Source organism: Lynx canadensis, chromosome F1 (genome assembly GCF_007474595.2).
Source record: "Lynx canadensis isolate LIC74 chromosome F1, mLynCan4.pri.v2, whole genome shotgun sequence".
Lineage (NCBI taxonomy): Eukaryota > Metazoa > Chordata > Mammalia > Carnivora > Felidae > Lynx > Lynx canadensis.
Window position 1 is genome coordinate 39,562,834 of NC_044319.2, and position 20,880 is coordinate 39,583,713.

The 20,880-nt window shown below is 53.8% G+C and overlaps 1 protein-coding gene across 1 annotated transcript in view; it reads right to left on the minus strand.

The window, feature by feature from the left end:
• CACNA1S (calcium voltage-gated channel subunit alpha1 S) overlaps positions 1–20,880 on the minus strand; it is a 63,866-nt gene that overhangs the window by 2,274 nt on the left and 40,712 nt on the right. The window contains 24 exon segments of the mRNA XM_030302563.1: positions 364–515; positions 517–615; positions 1,403–1,531; positions 2,711–2,835; positions 3,133–3,234; positions 4,164–4,266; positions 4,620–4,716; positions 5,722–5,849; positions 6,846–7,005; positions 8,165–8,256; positions 8,853–8,918; positions 9,118–9,246; positions 10,083–10,139; positions 15,779–15,862; positions 16,578–16,688; positions 18,031–18,107; positions 18,110–18,188; positions 18,663–18,680; positions 18,682–18,725; positions 18,728–18,757; positions 18,760–18,838; positions 18,840–18,864; positions 19,337–19,483; positions 19,741–19,793. Of these exon segments, the coding sequence (XP_030158423.1) occupies positions 364–515; positions 517–615; positions 1,403–1,531; positions 2,711–2,835; positions 3,133–3,234; positions 4,164–4,266; positions 4,620–4,716; positions 5,722–5,849; positions 6,846–7,005; positions 8,165–8,256; positions 8,853–8,918; positions 9,118–9,246; positions 10,083–10,139; positions 15,779–15,862; positions 16,578–16,688; positions 18,031–18,107; positions 18,110–18,188; positions 18,663–18,680; positions 18,682–18,725; positions 18,728–18,757; positions 18,760–18,838; positions 18,840–18,864; positions 19,337–19,483; positions 19,741–19,793 (2,186 nt within the window).

Here is a 20,880-nt window from a genome sequence, read left to right on the forward strand (position 1 = left end):
ACCCCAATCCTACAATTAAACTTTAACTTTCCACAGTTGTAGTAAGCTCTCTTTCTAATCTAATTACGTTCAGTAGGTCTCAGCTCCTAGACCTGCCGTAGATGATGGAATAAAGGAACCACGCAACATTTGTGCCAACGCTGACATGAGGCTGCCCTCTGCTGGCCAAAGGAGTCTCTGCAGTCTGGGCCTGCCTCTTGCCTTAAGGGGGAGGATGGATCCCAAAGGACACCAAGGCAAGCGGAGGACAACCTATATGTTTCAGGGTTGTCCCCTCTCCGGAAAGCCTGGAACCCACTAACCACGTCTTCCCAGTCCTACCCCAGTACCCTTACACCCAAAGCTGGCAGTGACTGCCACTACCTGGAAAATAGCTGGCTGTTGCTATGGCTGCTGTTGTCACAGGCAACATTGGCATTGGCATTATTGGTGTTGGCATGAGCAAGAGGGTTGGTGCGTGGATCTTGAGGGAAATCCTCCAAGAAGACGGGTGATTCCAGCTCTTCCATCTCTATCCTCAGCAAACTGGAGGGGTCGCTGGTTGGCCATCACAGGGGGCAGGGAGTTGGTCCTTTCCATGAAGTTGTCCACCTGGCCAAACAGGCCCCCAGTCCTCTAGGGTCAAGAAGGAGAGCATAAGGGCTGAGAGCAGTGACAGGGGAATGAGAGCTGAGAGTGCGTGGGGACTGCCATACTGGGATGATTTGCTGGGAACAAGTGATGGTATTAGAAGACAAATCCTATAAGGCCAAAGGGAAATGGACTGGGCTGTAAGGCCAGAGAAGAAACCACCCGCCTGCAGAGAGTTCTCAGTAAATTGGGGTAGACAGGACACCTCTAGGGAACGACATAGGAGACACAGATAGCCAGATAGGGAAATATGGTATCATGGAAAGAGCACTGGATTGGGAGTCTGGAGAACTGGTTCTAGTCCCACCTCTAAAACTAACTAACTTGCTAAAGTGATACTGGATATCTCATATAATCTCCTTGGGTCACCACTTCCTCATGAATAACCCAGAAGGTTTAACTAGCTGGTCATTAAGGACCTTTTAGTTCTGTACATCATAAAAAACACCAGACAGCACTAAGATTGAGGGCCAGTGTAACTGGAAGCAGGTGGGGGCATTTGACAATGAAGGGATTCTAAGAGATGAATGTTGACTAGTGGCTGTGGGGACGTGAGGAAAGGAGTGAGGCTTGGTAGAGGAAGCGAAGAAAATACGTGTTATATTTGATAACTGACTAGGTTGAGTCACTGATTTTGAGTCCCAAGAGATGTGGGCTGTGGGTGTCTTCAGTTTCCAAATTCCCCTCCTATGTGGCTTCTCGCCCTCATTTCTATGGGATGTTGCTATTCCCTGTGCCTGGGACACACAGGGTGGTCGTGGCCTTCACATACCCGGAATATTCCTTCCTCCATCGCAGCCTCCACCATGGCTCTCTCCAGCTCCTCTTCAGCTGTCAGGTCTCCTGAGATGGTGCGCCGGATCTCTGGGGCTGCCTCTTCCTCAATGGTCCGCAGTCCGGCCTGGGGACAGAAGCTCTGTGACCCCTCCAGTCTAGTGGGGGAGACCAGACTGCTTCCCATGGCCTTGCTCATTTCTAGCTCCAGCTCCAGCCCCACTCTCTCCTGGACATTCAATGTCCCAGGACTCCATGAGGCCACTAGGTCTTGCTCTGACCTTCTGGGATGGTCCAACCTCATGGGTTTCATACCCTCTCCAGCTTCCAGCTGGAAAAATATTTTACTCAGTAGAGTCTTTTAGACAAATGATCTCCTTTTACTGAATATGCCATTAATACAGTTTTTTAAGTTGATTAAAGCCATGGGACAAATCAAGATTGGTGTCATATGATAGCTTGCAGTGAGAACATGGCATCATATCTGTGACATTGCTGTACAAGACGTATATCCCTAAATCTATCATGAAGAAACATCACCTGAACTCAACCTAAAGATATCCTGTAGTCTTCAAAAGCGTGAAGGTCTTGTCAAGGAAAGACCAAGGACTATTCTAGCCGAAAGAGTCCTAAAGAGATATAACAACTAAATGCCATGTGTGATTCTAGATTGGATCCTTTTACTATAAAGGCATTCTTGGGACAGCTGGTGACATTTGCATGGGGCCTGAAGATTTGATGGTTATAATGTCTCAATGTTAATTTCCTGCTTTGGTGGTTGCATTGTGGTTGTGTAGAAGAATTATGTAGGAAAATGACCTTATTGCAGGAAATACATATGAAAATGTTCTGGGTTGTGAACGTCATGTTGGGAATTACACTTAAAATGGTTCATAAAAAAGGTGTTTGTATTATACACACAACTTTTAAAATCATGACACTGTTTTAAAGTAACATTGAAATTGAAATAAGTTTTTGAGCACACAGCCCAAAGGCACACATATTTTTGAATTTGTGAAATGTATGCACTATAATTAACACCAAAAAATAGAAATAAAAGACAGATGAGATGAAACAAAGTTCTAAATTTCTCTGCATGCCAATGGACCAGTTTAAGCACTCAAATCCCTCTTCTGAACCAATGCCATTGCCTTTGGGTCTGTCACCCAAAGATGGAGGAGCTCCTGCCTGGCTCCTCACTCACCCTGGCGCCCTCCTTCCCTCTCTGCCTTGTCACTGGCCTTCAAGGACATGGAGCCTGAAGACCTGGCTCAGTGGAGTCCCTTGGAGGTCAGGTTGGGCTTACCTGGATCTGTACAGTGTCCTTCTTGGGCCGATACCCATAATACTCTTCCTGGCGCTTCATGAACTTCCGGAAGTGCTCCTGGATGAGAAACGTGGCATAGAACTTCCCTACAGTCACCTCATCATCTGCAGAAGAGTCAAAAGGGATGTCCTGAAGGTGGGTAGGAATCTGAACTGGGTTCAGAGTGGGACCCAAGTGTAGCCAGGACCGGGCGCTTCAGGACACTCCTCTCCTTGCTGACTTGGCCAGTGGGCAGTTCCACCCTAAGGTTGGTACCCACCCTGATTACCACCATGGGGTCTCTCCAAGGTATTTACGAAGGTTCTGGGCCATTCTCAGATTCCCACAGGGCTTCCTGGAGAAGTCCCTTGTCCCCTTTCCTCAGCTGCCTCTGGATGCTGGTGTCCCAAAGCAGCACCCACCTCCTATTGGAGGAATGACCTGGTCCAGGAGCTTCATGCTGGTTCTCTTCCAGATCTTCTTGATGATGGCCCTCAGCTCCTCATTGGCCTGCTCAAAGTTACCTGGGAGCAAGGGACAGGCAGGGGCGGCCCTAAAGTCACACGGCCCAAGTCAACTGCACTTGACAAAGACACCTAGAATTCTCCAAACACCTCATTCAACAAATGTTGGCCGAGATTTTGTTTGTCTATTTGGTTTTGGCAGCTGCTGTGCTGAGCACTGGCAAGAAGGGGAGGGCATCACCAACCCCCTGGGGCAACCCAACCCTTGAGTCATGTTTCCACAACCCACAAGCCTTGGCTTCCAGTGTTCAGAGTGGCTCCCTTTGAAGTCTGTCTGTCATCTCCTGGTCTTCTCCCTTTCCCCTCAAAAGCCTTTAAATCCCCATGGCCCTCTGGTCTATTCCAAGGACTCTCAGGCAACCTTCCCGTTGCCCTAACGTGGTTTCTCTCACTCTTGGTCTTCTTCTCCTTGCCCTCCCAAGAAAACCTTCCCTGTGGTGGTCTCAGATCCCTGCAGTGGTCCTGATTGCCTTCGGGGACGGCTCTGATACAGCCAAGAGCTAAGTGAAGGCTCAGGAACAAAAGAGCCCCCAGCTTAAGTCCTTTCCCTGCTCCCATGATGTCTGCTTCCTGGCGGCAGGGCACTCAGCTGTGGAGCTGAGTGTGGGCTGCAAGCCCAGGGCTACCTGAGGCGTCCCTCTGCTCCCCCCAGAGCCACACCACAGGCAGCCCCCACCTCTGCACGAACACTGCCATTTTTTGGGCCCCATTCAGACATAGCTGTGTGGGAAGAGATCCTTAGTGACCTTTCCCCTGCAGAGAATTTTTGAGCTCTCTCGAAGCCCTGAGAGGCACAGCCTGGGGTCCTCCTTCTGCTTTTCCTCATGGCTCTTGGTTCCAACCCTTAGCTCTGAGAATCTGGCAGAATCTGTACCAGAAAACTCATCCTCTGAGAGAAGGGAGGGGGCTGCATGCCAGAAGGTTCTCACCTTCCGTCTTGATCTTGAGTGCTGTGCGGACCAGGGCGAAGAGAGTGGCGTTGAAGGTGACCGTGCCGTCACTGTTCAAGGGCATGTTCATGCCCACCAGCCGCTGTGAGGGGAGGGGCAGTGGCTGGCTGCTGAGCTGGGACCAGGCCAAGCTTGGCAGGTCATTCTGGCCTGGTCTGTGGACCGGGAGGGGATGGGACATGAAGGCTGGGGGTGCAGGTGATTCGGGATACCCTTCACGAGGGGATGGAAAGATAAGCTGGGAGACACTGTTGACTGTTTGGAGACACTGATGAGTTGGGAGACACTTTAGGTCCTCAGGAAGGGACTTGGGGACCCAGGAGATGACTGCTCTAAAATGACTCATCCAATCAGGCCCTCATCAGCTTCCCTGTCCCTTGGTACCGGAGCCTCTTCCTCTCCCAGGGGGCACCCCTCCCTGGTCGCGCTGGTTACCTTACATGCTACCCGGTGTGGGCAGAACTTCCCAAAGCCCAGAGGGGGTTGGATCCGTCTCAGCAGGGTCACCACATCCAGGTGTTTGATTCTGCCCCTGCAGGAGGACACAGAGACTTGTACACCAGGCATCTCCACCCAGGACCTCCTCCCTGCTCAGAGAACGGCCAAGGGGAAGAGAGCCAGGTGGCAGGGGAGTGTTTCCTGTTTTCGGAGTGTGTTTAGGAAGTTGAAGCTGAGCTCCTGCTTTAAAGAAGAAACAATGTTTGGGTTCACTGTTACCCACCACCAGGAATGGGCTGTCCTTTTTTTGGGCAGACATCCTTTTGAGACCAGAATTCCCTCAGATGTGGGATCTCCAGACCCAGAATCTGGACCTCATTTTCCCCACGGCAGAGCCTTCCTTGGGTTCTGTTTGAGCTGACTGGGGGGCTCTTGGGTTATATTAATAGAAGTAGAGGGTGTGGATCACTGGAGGTGAAAGCTCACTTCCACAGACTGGTAGAGAGCTAGAGACCTGTGTCATAGGTTGTTGTAAGGATTAAACGAGATAATGTATGCAATGGTTAGCACAATGCATGACACTTGGGAAATACTCATCAAATATGAGCTTATTACTTTTTAAAGAAAGAATGTAAAGCAGAAGTGCTTCCCAAGATTTAACATAGGTATGAATGCCCTGAGGATCAGGTTAATAAGCAATGCAGGTTCTGATTCAGTCAGTCCAGGGTACGGCTAGGGGCTTTGCATTTTAATCAAGCTAGGATGCTGTTAGTCAGTGGACTAAAACTTTGGCTAGCCAGAGCCCAGAGCTGCTCAGGTACTGAGTTCCCTGCTCTCAGACGTGTCCAAGCAGAAGTTGAATGACTATTTCCCAATAAAGTCAAGGGGTTTTCTGTCCTGAGAGGCTGTGGGATCCCTTCTAACTCTAAGAAACTCCAATTTTCTGATCTGGGACCTCAGATAACGAAGGAAGAAGAAGTCCATTCATTCTTATTAAACTGGAGAGTGATTCCCTATAGGACACGAGGACAGGGGCTAGGATTGGGGGGGGTGGACAGTGAAGGGAGGGGTCTGCACAGAATCTACAGACTGGACTCACTTAGCCTCCGGGTCATACTCTGCCCAAATGGCTTTGAACTCATCCAGGTGATGGGGGCCCAGGATGGACCAGTCCCGGGTGAGGTAGTCAAAGTTGTCCATGATGACAGCTACAAACAGATTGATGATCTGCAAGAGGAGAACCAAGGGCTGCCACCACGGGAAAGCAGGTGACAATGGGGAGGGGCTGGGGGCTGGGAGATGTCCACTGGGTAAGGGGGCCGGAGCTCCTTCCTACTTGGGCCCTCACTGCAATCCTTCCGAATGACCTATGTCCCAAACACTAGCGACCTATGTCACACCTCTGCGCTCCTCCATAGACAGTGTCCTCTGCCCGGGTTCTTGGTGCTGATCCTTTAAAACCCAGCTCAAGCTCCTCCATCTCAGCCTCTTGCCCCCACCCCAGAGAGATGAGCCCCCTCCTCTGTGCCCTCACTGGACCGTGTGTCATTACTGCTCTTGCCTTTTCTGTGTCTAGTGGGCGTCCCTTTGAACTGCAAGGCTTGCTCACACATGGATTCCCCAGGTGCCCAAATGAGCTCCTCCAGGGCCAGACTGGGTCTTATCATGTTTCTACCCTCTGCACTGAGCCCAGGGCACACAGATGCTCACACAACTGTTTTGACCGAATATAGGGAAGAAAATAGAGTGAAGAGACGACAGTCCCATGGATACTGCTGGCTCTTTGCGTTCCACATGAACAGACAGCAGCCCTCGTGTCTTAGAACAATCTGTGCTCTGTTTCTAACCCCATTCGGGACCTCCTCTGGGACCTTATTTCCAGAGCCCCAGCCTCCTCACAGTGGGGCAACTTTCTCTTCGGAGGAACAGGGAGGGGCAAATGGCTTTACTGGGAGCCCCTATTTATTTAGGACAGAGCCCCACTACATTCTTTTGATTATTCATTCGTAACCAAAAAGGTAAAAAACAAAAACAAAAACAAAAACAAAAAACCTTTTAGCAACCCCTCAGAAAACGAAGCCACCTGCAGGATGGCCTGAACCAGAACAATCTAACCAGAGCCTCCTGCCTCCTGTGCCCCTGAGGTCAATCCCCAAGAGACAGAAGCTGACGGGGAAGGGGGGGGCAGATTCCCTTGTGAAATCACCCTCCTCGCCATCTCACCAGGAAGGCGCAGAGCATGTAGAAGCTGACGAAGTAATAGTAGGCGAAGTTGGTGCCACACGTGTACTCCTCACCCGGGGCATAATCCGATTCGGGGTCACACAACTTGCCGTAGCTGCAGGCCAGGAGGATCTCCTGCCACGCCTCACCTGTCGCACACCTGGAAGAGAAGGGCTTCTGTTGGCCTTTTCACTCTTTTTTTTTTTTTTTAATTTGTTGAATGTTTATTTTTGAGAGAGAGAGAGAGAGAGACAGAGCAAGAGTGGGGGAGGGGCAGAGAGAGACACACACACACAGAATCCGAAGAGGGCTCCGGGCTCTGAGCTGTCAGCACACAGGCTGACATGGGGCTTGAACTCACGAACCACGAGATCATGACCTGAGCCGAAGTCGGACGCTTAACCTACCCAGGCGCCCCAAAGGCATGTCCACTCTTGGGCAGCCCCTCAGGAGGCCAGCAGCCTGGCAGGAGCAGGGTATGGACAGACAAGCAGACTAGGGCTGCTCCCCCAACCCAAAGGAAGCAGTTCAGACCCCTGGGTTCACCAAGTAGCTCAGTGTGAGGCAGGCCTCAGTTTCCCCTCTGTGCCGTGGCCCCACTGCTCTATCCCTTAAGGAGCACTATAGGTAGGAGCTGAACTAAAGAAAAGGGGCAAAATCAATCCATGATTCAACTCCCTGGTGGGGGGTCACACAGGAGAGCCCTGTGCTGACCAAGGTGACATGCTCTTTTGAAGGGACATGTGACTTCTGTCTCCTGTTTCAGTGGGATGAGATCAGGGGAATATACCGTACTCCACTTAGACCAGCTACGTCATTTTTGGGGCCCAGTGCAAAACAAAGATGTGGGGCCATTTGTTAAAAAATGATTTTAAAAATGGCATTGGTTGCATAATGGTGAGCGCAGCTAACTTCTAAAAGAGATCAAACATTTCAAAACAGGGACAGGAGAGACTTAGCTCTTCTTTTTTTTTTTAAGTTTTTAAAAAGTTTATTTATTTTGAGAGAGAGAGAGAGATAGAGCAAGCACGAGTAGGGGAGGGGCACAGAGAGAATCCCAAGCTGTCGGCACAGAGTCCCACAGGGCTCGATCTCCTGAACTGAGATCATGACCTGAGCAGAAATCAAGAGTCGGGAGCTTAACCAACTGAGCCACCCAGGCACCCTGAGCCTTAGCTCTTCTGAATGAGGGCACTGTGTTGTGTGGCTGCTCAGGCCACAGGGTCAGGAAGCCAGCCCTGCCTGCAATGTAGAGTAGAGCAAAGCAAAGGCCAAGGTCAGAGGGTGGGGACAAGGTGGGGACAGAAGGAGACTGGTACCTGAAGAGCAGCAACACAGCTTGTGGGAAGGTCTGGAAGTTGTTGTTCCGGTTTATTTGGGTCCCGTCCACCATGGCGATCTTACCAAACATCTGCAAATCACAAAGGGCTCCAACCTTGGGACCTAGGTCACAGTTTCCCCTCAGCGCAGGCCCCACTGTCCTCTCCCACCTGACCTACTCCCCTCCTCCACCCCTACCTCCTGCAAATCCCCTTTATTTTAGGCCACAGCACACCCGAGGCCAAATCAGTTAGATTATTTTCAAGGTTGGGTGAAGTTCGTCCAATCAAGCCCAAGGAAAGTCCAAGAGTGGACTGGTTTTTCCAACAGCATGCCAACTTGGGGACTCAGTGTGGGGAATGGGGGGGAGAGGGGACACTGCAGGGTAGACTGGGACCACTTGAAGCGCCTATCAGGGCCTGGGAGAGACACAGCCTGGCCCCTGCTGTTGACCTGCATGCCGAGGCCCCTCCCGGACTGCTCCCACCTGACCAGCACTGCAGCATCGGGGAGAAGGTGCAGTCTCCTTTCTCAGACTCACAGCTACGCCCCTGGTGGCCAGGATGGAAGATGCGGGGAGGGCGGAGGGTCCAACCTCCACACTAATTAGGCCTCTCCGGGGTCCACCGACGCCCCCTCCCACTTGGCCAAGATCCCTCCTTTGGCCTGGGCCCACCTGCCTCTCACCTGCATGCCGATGACGGCGTAGATGAAGAAGAGCATGACGATGAGCAGGGCCACGTATGGCAGGGCCTGGGGGTGAGGAGGGAGGGTCAGTGCACAGGGCTCGACGCCCTACCCTCCCCGAGCTCACTGCGGACCCTGCGGTCGCCCCAGGGCTCTCCCCCGGGCTGGACGGATGTCCCTCGCAGCCTCTCCAGGTACGTGCAGTGACCACGGCCCCCACGCAGACCTGGCTCGGACCCTGGCCAGGTAGGCTGGGCACACGCACCTGGAAGGACTTGATGAACGTCCACAGCAGAGTGCGCACTCCCTCTGCCCGGCTCAGCAGCTTGATCAGCCTCATGACCCGGAACAGGCGAAAGAAGGCGCTGGAGATCCGGGCGCTCTCGTCTGGGTCCTGCGGGCCGGCAGCCCCAGAGGTCAGTCTGGAGGTGGCACCTCACAGGGGTAGTAAGGGGCGGGGGAGGGAGGGGCAACGTGTGTGTGCTGGGGAGCCTTCCATGGATTGGGGGGGCAGCTCCACCCCCACCTCACGGCCCCTGCTGTGAACTGCCGCTGGACCACCCGTAGCCTTAAGGCTTTGGGCTTGTTTAGCCGAGAGGAGGGAGTGGGCCAAGCAGCGTGGTAAGCCCCTTCTCAGGAGAGGGCAACAGGGAGGTGAGGCTGTGGCCGGGCCTGTCCTCTGGGGCCTCCTGCCTTATCTCACCTTCTCCTCAAGCTGCCACGGAGCAGAGGACCCTTTCAGCGCAGTTTCCCTAAAGCTTGGCTGCTCTGTCACCATCAATCAACATCGCCACCCCACTCAGCACATGGCTGTCCTAAGCCAGGCAAGCCTAGCCTTAGACACCCGGATAACTCTGGAAGGGGAGAGCCCTGCCAGGCTTCCTGTGTCCCCAGAGACCTCGTGCCAGCAAACGGTCACTAAGGTCCTGTGCCAGCTAGCAGTCACAGTCCTCTCGGGATGTTCCCATCTGGACAGAAGGAGCCAGAGAGACCCTTCGCCCCGTTTCCCGGGGCTCCGAGAAAGCCACTACATCCATGCACAGTCTACCGCAGAGCCCCCGCTCCCCCCCCCCTGCCCCCAACCCGATCCCTCCAGGGCGCCCTGCTCTAGGGAAGGAAGCCCTCAGTGCTGGATCCACCCCATGCAATCCACGGCCAGGCCCGAGCATGCAAGCTGCAGGGCAGAGAGCCGGCGGGCGTGCAGGGCAGGCTCATGCAGCCTGGAATTACAACGTTCCCGCAGCCTCCACCCAGGCAATACAGTCCCCCGCTGGAGGCCAGGAAAGTCTGTGGAGAGAAGAGACCGGGGGAGGGGAAGGGAGGAGAGAGAGAGGAGGACACGGTGGGAAGGGGGGGGAGGTGAGGAGAGGTTGTCAGAAAGGACACACAGAAGAGTTAAAGAGAGAAAAGACAGAGCGGCAGGGGATGAAGACCCGAGTGGCTGCCAATCAGGGGTGGGGGTGGGCGGGTGTGAGGATGAAGCTGTGGGAACAGTGAGGCAACAGGCTGGGGACAAGGGAGCAAGAAGAGGAGGGAAGACCAGACACGGACAGGTCCCTTCCCATCTCCAGGATGTGCCTACAGCTGACAGGGGGCTCAGGTGCTTCCTGTGTGTCTGGGTCACATGATACTGGGGCCATCCCTGCGGGGACACACTGGAAACACCAGCTCATCACTCTGAGGGGGCTCACACCCCTCTTTCTCCCCGGGTCCAGCAAGGCTCCCTTGTGCCACTGAGGCCCTTATGGAAGTCCCATCCTCCAGGGGCTAAGGCCCTCTGGGGGAGTCTGAGACCCCCACCGCAGCTGCTTCTCTGCCCCGGACCTGGGAGCGGGGCCGAGGCCTCCATCATAGGGGCCAGGAGTTGCATGTGTGAGAGCCGCATTTTCTCCTGTTTACTCTAAACTTCTCTCTTAGACCACCTTTCAGGAGAAACCTTTGTCCCGCAGTTGTGGGACAGGGGAAGTCCTTGTTTCATCTTGCAATTATTTGTGGGTGGACTGGTTCCCAGTATACTGGTTTCCCCACCAAGCAACATTCTCTTGGGCAGCTTTTCCGTGGACCACTGGTTCTCAATCCTGGCTGCACATCAGAATAGGGGGAGAACTTAATATATTCCTTTGCTGGGTTCCCCCCCAGGCCAATTAAGTCTGCTTCTAGCAGATGGGCCTGGCTCCAGGGGTTTAAACTGCATCCCAGGTGATTCTAATATGCAGCCAAGGATGAGAACCAGTGTTCTAGACCCATACCACCAATATGGTAGCTACTAAGCACATGTGGCTATCTGAATTACAGTGAAAATTAAATAAAACTAGAAATTCATCTCCTCGGTTGTACTAGCCACATTTCAAGTGACCACTAGACGCACAGACACACATGGCTAGTGGCTACTGGACTGGACAGAACACAAGGTTTCTATCGTTGCAGAAAGTTCTAACAGGCAGGGTTGCCCTAGTCTGCTCCCCGGTTTGTAGGTCAAGAATGTAAATCAACAGTCAAATTTGAAGTCTTAACATGACTTCAGGGAACCGTTATTAGTACATCTGCTCCTAAAAATCAAATAATGACCGATGCCCTCTGGGCCCTCCACCACCAAAGAAACTGTTTTGATTTATCCAGGCTTCCTCTACACAGATCTCAGACTGTTTATTTTGGCTGTTTGGGGTTCTCTCTTCTAATTTTGCTGGTGAGAATCAAACCATGAGGCCTTTGGGATGCTATTTCCCAGTGGAAACCCAAAATGGATGGAAATCTACAACACCCACCTACCCACCTATGCATGCACACTCACGCGCGCACGCGCGCGCGCGCGCACACACACACACACACACACACACTGATTTTGCCCAGGACCTATCCAGCCCTTAGTCTGCCCCACCCCCTCAGGATCTGAGTAGAGCTCTGTCATTGTCTTTCTGCACGCGGGGGTGAACAGGATTCCCAGGCCAAGCCCTCCCCCAGACAGCGAGGCAGCCAAGTCCCCAGAAAGTGCTGTTCCTGCCAGGGCTTCAGCCTAAAGGAATCTCAGGCTGAGGGCTCCTTCCTCACAGGCTCCAGACTCTTCCTCAGCTGCTCCCCCACTCCCTGCCCCTCTCGGGTGTCTTTAGTGCCAGCCCTCTCCCCCACCTCTCCATAGGATTCACCCCTGGGCTGGCAGACCGTAAAGTGCTTATCAGCAGGCAGTGGAAAGTTAAGAAGCCCTACGCATGGGTAAGGCTCCTGGCTTTGGGGCTAGTCCCCAGCTGGGCACCTCCATGGCCAAACCAGCCACCTCTGAGCAGAATCGCACTATGGCCACGGTTAGGGTGGCTCAGAAGGCCGAGTGTTCTCCACATCCTTCCTAGGATACTCCTCCGCAGGCACTGTGCCCAGAGGGAAGCCGTCTTTTGAGTTCTGTCTCTGATTCCTGGAGCTCCTCTTCCCTGTCCCCTGCTCCCCTCTTTCACCCTGCAGTGACCCTCAGCCATCTGCCTCCCCACTCAGCCTGGACGTTTGTCCTGCCATTTCTATAGCGCCCTTGCTTGCGCTGAGACGCTCTACCCAATGTGCCAGCCCTCAAGACCACATCAGGGGTCCGGTCCCTTTCCTCGAGCATTACTCCAGGGTGAAACTGAGCTCACTAGGCCCACCCGAGACCCCGTCGTTCTTCCTGCAGATGGACTCATCACATTGGCTATTCCTCAAGGGTCAGTTCCTGCACTCACACCCGCCGTCCTGTCCTCACTTCCAGCGGAGGATTCTGCCTGCTGCCTCGGACACACCTGTGACTGCCCAGGATGAATGCCCTCTTCCCTCCGCCCCATCCCCCTGCTCCCTCGCACCCTTCGTGATTCTTGCCACCTCTGCTTACACTCTTCCTCTTCCAGTCTTCTGACTTGTGTCCTTTGCCGTCGCCTCCGAAACTCTAATCGCTTCCTCAACAATCTCTTCTCTCACATGTTGTGAATTTCTCCTCTGCACTCACTCCGTCTGTGGTCTCCCTTTCCCTGTATTAATCAACGTCCACTTTCCAGTAACTACCTCACCTAACCTCCTGGCAGAAACTGTTTCCTGTGCTCACAGCTGCTTGATGTTTTTTGGGGTTTTTTTCTTCTTATCACTTTCTGGTCACTGCTGCATCCTTTTAACCGGTTTCAGCCCCACAGTGTGCCAATCTGTCACCCTGCTCATGGATGGCTTCCAAGCACAAGCCCTATGGCCTTGCTGGCTTCAATTCTGCAGGATCTCAACTCCTTCGCAGCTGGCTCATCCCACCCGAGGCTTGAACCATCACCTCCATGCATCTGGGACCAGCCCATGTTGATGGAGCTGTCACCATGTGCCAGATGCAGAGTGACACTTGGCTCCTTTCCTGCATTTCCAATGACTTGCTACCCATTTCCACTTGTGTACCCAGCATCCAAACCCACAGCACCAGAACAGAATCACGGTGAGTGCATCACCCCAAGTCCTTCTCTTCAGGAGGTGCTGAGCCACCTTGGGTTCCTTCCTCCCCATGGCCACAGGGTCACATTCACCAAATCCTGCTGCCTCTGAGCTTTTCTGTTCCTCTCCTGCCATCCGAGCCCTGACTCTCATTGCTTTATGCCCGTTTGCTTTGCACACCCTCTTTCTACTATGGACGAATTACAGCTTTCTGAAATCCAGCTTCTCCCCTGGGACACCGGGTCTTAAGCCCTTTCATTTATTCAAAGACTCTGCTGCAGTAGTTACCTCCTTACTACCAGATATTTGCAAAGCCTGAGGATATGCTCCCATTTTTCTTGTTTTTGTTTCGGTTTTCTTCCAGCTTATTTATTTTGAGAGAGAGCAGGAGAGAGGCAGAGAGACAGAGGGTGAGAGAGAATCCCAAGCAGGCTCCAGGTCGTCAGCGCAGAGCCCAATGCAGGGCTCAACCCCATGAACTATGAGATCGTGACCTGAGCCAAAATCAAGAGTCAGAGGCCCATCAGACTGAGCCACCCAGATGCCCCTTCTCCCATTTTCAAGGAAACTCTCCTTGGCTTCACATTTTTCTCGAACTCCTATTTCTCTCTGTAGCAAAACACCTCAAAGGAATTGTTCCATTCTTTGCTCTCCCTTCCCAGCCCACGGCAACCAGGCATTCTTCCCCATAATTCTAGTGAAACTGCTCCTGCCAAGGTCCCCGTTGCCAAAATTCAAGTCAATGCTCAGCTCTTATCTTCCTTGACTTTTCTGTTCTCCTTGATCTCAGGACATCACTCTCTTTTGGTTCCCTTGCCTCAGAGGCCAATTCTTTCTTAGTCTGTTTGCTGGTTCCTCCTCGTCTCTCCAATCACTAAATACGGGAGCATTCCAGGGCTCAGCCTCCGGATCCCTTCTCTCTAAATACCTTCTCCCTTCTCCACAGATCTCGTCCATCCCCACAACTTTAAATACCATCTTCAAATTTATACCTCCGACCCGCCCTAGCCTCTGAGCTCCAGACTCATAAATCCCAGCCTACTGGGTATCTCCATCCGGATGCCTCGTAAGCATCCTAAATTATCGTGTCTAAAACAGAAATTTTGGCTTCTGCCCCACACCTGCTTTGCAGCAGTTTCCGCATCTCAGTAAATGGAAGCTCAATTGCTTGGACAAAAATCCTGGTAGTCACCCTCGATTTGTTTCTCTCTCTCTCTCTCACTCTAAATCAAGGCCAGCTGCAAATTCTGTCAGCTCAAACTCCCAAATAAGTAGGATGTGTCCAGTTCTCACCACATCCACAGCTAGCCCCCTAGCCACCATCACCTCTCACCTGGTTATCACAACACCCTCCTGGCGGCTCTCCCTGGGCCGGCCCTGTGTCCCCCACAGCTTTCTGTCAACACAGCAGCCAGAGGGATCCTTTAGAACTAAAGTCAGACCAGGTTTAAGCCCTCCAAAGGGCTCTCATCTCTCTTAGAATAAAACCCAGGATCATAACCATGGCCTTCAACAGAAAAGCCTAAGTGATCTGGCACCTGCCCTCTGTCTCTGACCTCATTTCTACCATTCTCTACTCCCGCTACAAGGGCCTCCTCCTATTCCTCAACCTCAGGGCCTTTGCACTCACTTGTTTCTCTCCCTACAACCCTCTGTGCCAATACCTGCATGGGTTTACCCCCTTGCTTTGTTCAGGTTGTCACTCAGATACCATCTTGGCACCAACCCTTCATTCCCTTCCAGTAAGTTTTTACCCTGGTTTATTTTTCTTTATAACACACACTGAGCATACCTGCCATGTTAGAGAATTTTTATCGTCTGTTGGCCTCCGTGTTCTTGTTTATTGCTCTATCTCTAGCATGGGTAGGAGGTACTCGATACGTATTTGCAGACTAAATAAATAGCTTCCTCCAGAACAGCTTTAGTCCTTCTACTGCTTTGTTCCAAACCCTCTGGTAACTTCCCATTGTCTGCTACATAAAGTTCAAGGCCCCCTCGCCACTGCTTACCTCTCCAGCCATCCCTACCCGCTCCCCCCCCCCCCGCCTCATCCCTCTTCTGCACAGTCATGTGCTTCTGCTAAACCGGACCTCTGGGTGTGCCCGGAATCTTCTATCATTCATTTCCTACTCTGTGCCTCCCTACAGCAGCTCTGCCTGTGGTGTTTGCTCTTCTCTCCACCTCCGGTCACCAGCTCGCTTTCCTTCAGGACCCACTTTCAGCTTGTACCATCTCCGCGAAGCCTTCCCTGACCACTCCACCCAGAGGAGACCTTTTCCCTTTCATAACAGCTCTTGCCTTGGACAGCCTGGTGTGTTCACGATGGCTGCCTAGAATCTGAGTTATCTGTCTGCTCTGTAGGCTGTGACTCCTGTCATTTCCATCTCTGTAGACCCCCGGGGCGCCATGCTGCACACACAGCAGGTACCCCACAAATGTCTATGGACTGCACAAGTGTTTGCGCCCCACCCCGGGGATGGCTCTGTTTGCCTGATACTCACGTCGATTTCACTGAGAATGACATCGATGATGCTGCCGATGACAATCAAGAAGTCAAACACATTCCAGGGGTCTCCAAAATAGCCCTGGGAAGGACAGCAATGGGAGAACCAGGGGGTGAGCTCTAGGGGGAAGGAGTTTTGGTGGCCAGCAGAAGGTGACGGTCCCCGTCCAAGGTAATGCAGAATGGCCAAGCCAGGCCAAGGTGGGGTGCACGTGGCCCCACTTTCCACTAGTGCTCCTGCGTGCCCACCCACTCCAGTACCCCTCTCCCTTGGGCTCTGTAGTTCCCTTCCTCCAGAGCATAAGGTGGTCAGAGAGGAGGGACAGCATGGTTGAGAATCAGGATCTGGGATCCTGATCCGGATGGGGAACTCCTTCATCCTCCCCAGCTTTGAAGCCCTGTCTGGAGCTTGCTAGTGCAGACCTTTCAGAGTGTGGCTGGGCGTGGCTGGGCTTGGCCAGGTGGGAGTGGGGCTGGGGAACCAAAGACACAGCGAGATACCCCCCCTTCAGAAGCCTAAGGGCAGGCAGGGAACATAAGGCAGGTTCAACAAAGGGCTTGGGGAAGAGGCAGCCAACATCTGTTCGGTCATCAGCCAGTTCCGGCAGCCTGAATATCTTGCATGCCTTATGCCTTGTGTCTAAAGGTGGAGGTAAGCAAAGGGGTGAGCAGGGCGGGACCAGAAGTGCTGGATGAAGGGGCTTTCAGTAGAATGACACTGGGGTGGGGGGCGCACGAGAAGTGACCTGTCCTGTCAGGTGCCATCTGCTCATCTTGGCCTGTGCCCCAGCACTCACCCTGGCCTTGAACGCCATGAGCTTGAGGACCATCTCCAGGGTGAAGATGATGGTGAAGGCCACGTTGAGGATGTCTGAGATGTGGTTCATCTCCTCTGACTGGTTGTAGTGCTGTGGAGAGGCACAGGAGAGGGGGCTGGAAGGGCCCAGTGGCCCTACCCCGCAGGTTGCATCCCAGAGCCCCATTCTCTTCCCAGGCAGCTCCCAAACCTCTTCCTCGGGCTTCCTGCCCACTTTTTTGAAATCTCCAAAAACCAGGTAGGTGCCTGTTTTGGCAATCCCCACCAAGTCTAATGGATCCCCCTCTCCCCAAAGAGACAGCAAGAGGAGGAGGAGAGGTCCTGCTGAGCAGGCTGGTCTACACGTGGGACTGCAAGGTCAGAGCTTATTTCCAGATCTGTTATGGGATGACCAGGAGGGGAGGCCCCTCAGCAGGACTCTGTGACAGGTTCCATCTAGTCATCTGGGCACAGAACTAGGAGAGAAGAATGCTGATTCCAGAGCTGGCATTATCACCAGCTACAGGTGTACAGGTGGGCCACCGAGCTCACCAGGCTGACACTCGTGCACACTGTCCCCCGGATGGTGAAGCAGTCAGAGCAATAACCTTAGCCCCCTTGACCCAGCACTGTGATGCTCCTTAATTCTGTTTCCTTATATAACCTGCCAGGAGCCTCGTGGTCTTTCTGGAAAGTCGATGAACTCCCGCTTCTTCCATAAACCCCCCCCAGGTAGTTCAGAAGGATCTGGGGGCTGCCCCCACCCCACCCTGTCTTAGCCGGACTGCCTAATTCTGCTGCCCAGCTCAGCCCAAACTTAAGCCATTGCTCACGATCCTCTGTATGACCTGGCCCTGCTGGCCCAGTGATTCACTTTCCATGTCCTCATCACCTGGCAATGCAGAGTCCTGTTGTTGGATGTGTCTGCCTAGGGCCAGGAAGCCTAGCTGTGCAATTCTATTTATACGGGGCTTAAGGGATCTGATGCTTAATTAAGGTTTGCTAACGATGCTGCTGATTGTGATATTGTCTATAAAGTATGCCCAACTCCTAAGAGACACCTGTTCTGTGAATATCAAAGCCATTTTTCTTGAGACTGCAGCCAAGATTCCAGCCAACTCAATCATGCAGATTTGCAACAGCCGAAGATAAACTGAGAAGGCACTTCCTACTTCCCACGCTGCCGTGTGCTTCTGCACAGCTATCTCCTGTTTGCAGATTTGTGCAGCTATTTGTATGTCTGAATGCCTTCTTAAATAACTACTGGGTGCCTGGCAACCAGGCCTGGGCCCAGGGAACTTCTCTCTCCCCGCAGTACCTCACCACACAGTGCCTGGCACATAGGAGGTGCCAGGAAAAGTATATTGGGGGAAGGAGACGGGAGCCTTGCCCTGCCCACCTGCCCTGCCCCTGGCCCCAGTCCATCCGCCCTTATCTCCTGGGGGCGCCCTTACCTGCATGCCCAGGCAGATGGTGTTGAGCATGATGAGGGCAAACATCAGGTACTCAAAGTAGGAGGAGGTGACGACATCCACACCTGGTACTGGTATGGGTTTTTGGGGATGTAGCACCTCAGCGGGCGGGCCTTCAGGGCATATTGCACACACTGGCGCTGAGACACAACACCACAGGGCAGTCAGCACTGACGGCCCCTCCCTTGCTCTCACACTCACATGCATGGGCTGGAGGGAACCCTGCATTCTGGTCAGCCCAGGAGCAGCTGTGGCCAGGAACTCGTGGCTGACGGGCTCTGCGGGACTGTTTAGGGGACGAGTCCCAGTGGGCCTGTGGGCTCCCCTTGAGTTATCCCGGCCCATTCTAACAGGCTCTAAGCCCCACCCAGGGGCTCTGAAGGACTAGCCTTCTCTGGGCATCACGAGGGTTCCACGAGAAGACTCCCACAGCACCAACTTGTATTGCTTCATGTTGGGGATGGGTTGGGAATGGGGTAGAGTGTATGCAGGCTGGGTCTGGGCACGAATGGAGGTTCTGGGGTCAACCCCAGGCCCAGGACTCTTCACTGTCAGAGCCTAGGGCTCAGCTGGCAGGAGGCCTGCTGAGTCCGCTCTCCACCTCAGCCCAGCACCTGGTTCTTGTCCAGTTCAACAGTTCTTGTACTCAGTCTCCCCCTGCTCCTGGAAGGTGACATAACGAAGCCCACAAAGATGTTCATCATGAAGAGGCAATGAGGATGATGTAGATGATGAAGAAGATGGCCATCTCCACTCGGTTGTTGTAGACGGGGCCTGTGTCTTCCTTGTAATGAGTCTATGGCCTGGTAAAGCAGCCTTGGGGTGGACAGAGAATAGACTGGTTGGACAGGGGTGATGAGGCAGAGAGCCAGGCCAGGAAGGACAGGCTTTCTCTCACTGGCCACAGGGACCCGAGGGAGCTTTCTGAACAATCGAGCACCAGAAGGGAAGTAGGACCATGCCAGAAAAGACTGGGACAGGTCCTGAAAGGGCCTGCCTTCTGTGGGATTGCCCCATCTACCCGTATCAATCAGTAGGGCTCCCCACATGGGCACAGAGGCCTACACCTGTTGGGGGACTGGGACATTCTGTCAGAGTGCCCAGGTCAGGATGTCTTAGGGTGGCCGGTCAACAACACTGGTCCCCACACACCCTCCCAGCTGGTGGGCTTGTTGAGCGCTTACCGCGGGCCTGGCACGGAGTGGTGAGGGCTGCAGAAGGGCAAGATGGCTCCCTGGCACTGCCCCCACCATGCCCGCATTGGACCCAGGCCCCAGCCCTCACTCACTGAGGCCATCCCTCAAAGGTGGAGACCGTGAAGAGTGACATCATGGCTGAGAGCACGTTGTCGAAATGGAAGTCGCTGTGTATCCACTGGCGGGGGCGCAGCTCCATCTGGGTGGGGTCCCCATCCTTGTACACAAAGTAATAGCCCCTGGGGTGGGGAGGCTCAGTCACTCCACCGTGCATGGCTGGGCTGCCCCCTCCCCACCCACATCCTCTGATCCCCTGTAGACTGGGGACCAGAGGGGACACTACTGGGCACTCCCTCACCACAGTTTCCCAAGGAAGGACCCTTTAGAACACGCTTCCTGGGCCTAGGGGCTCAGGTTCCCCAGGTCCCCCTCGCACAAGGTCCCCACGCAGTGGCTGTCCCCACCTCGTGCCCTCAGCCAGCAAAGTTCAGCCCACCTGCACTCCTTCTCTGTCATCTTGGATAAGTCATTGCAGCTGAAGAACTTCCCCCTGTGTCAAGAAGAGGGAGGGAGGGAGGGACACACATTGTCATGGAAACAAGATTGAAACTGGGCTACGGAAGTGAATAGGTGGGCAGGGCATGTGGAAAGAGGGCCCCAGCACTGTCTTCCTCCTTCACCATCATCCCTTCCCTCAGCTGCCCTGCGGCTTCCCTACCAGGCCCGAGGCTGTCGCGGCTGACAAGCCAGTTCCTGAACCGGCTGGGCCGAGGGAAGGAAATATGGATACAGCTCGGCCCTGCCCCTCCCTCAGGGAGCCCCCTGCCTCCCATTGCTACGGGAAGCCCTCTTGAGGTCTCCCCATGACAGACCAAGAAGGGCTGCCCCCCCTTCCTTCTCCAGCCAGTGGGGCGGCCACAGGGCACACAGGGCACAGTAAGAGCTGCAGGGATGGAGCCCAACCGGGTCTTGAGGGCGCAAATCATCTCAAAGTGGAACGGGGGGTCCTGCACCCCCACTCGGAGGCCTGAAGAGGCGGGCACTGTGCCCCCCTGTGCTGATTACAGTCAGAGCAGTTTCCCTTTTTGTCTACATCACAGACTGGGCACCCACAGAAGAGTCCTGTGTGAAGAAAAGGAGTGATCACCAGGCCCGAATGGAGCTACATGAAGCCTGAAGTTCACGGCATCTGGTCGAGTCCCCTCAGAGGCCCAGAGAAAGAGCTGCCTCAGCCAAGGATACGGGACTGGCTGACGGCTCAGAGGCCCTGCCCGCTGCAGGGTTTTGCTGTTCCAGCCACACCCCCCTTTACGGTTGCCAGAGCAGAGGGGTGAGGGGAGGCAGGTGACATTGGGGGAGAAGCAGGGAGAGGACACAGCTGTCACTGGGCAGGTTTCTGGGCACTTGAAACAAAACACCCAATTTAATATAGGAGCAAACTCTTGATGTGATGTGGAATGTACGCGAGTTTCCACAGGGTAAAACGTGGGGTAAGATGCCACTTGTAACTGATGTCTGGGCATTATCTGAGCGGGCAGGAGCTGGGGGTCTTTTGATGAGAGACTACAGCACAGGGGTCGGGGCAGGGGTCGGGGGGTTGAGGAACAGCTGCTCTTGCCTGGAAGGCACACAGGAG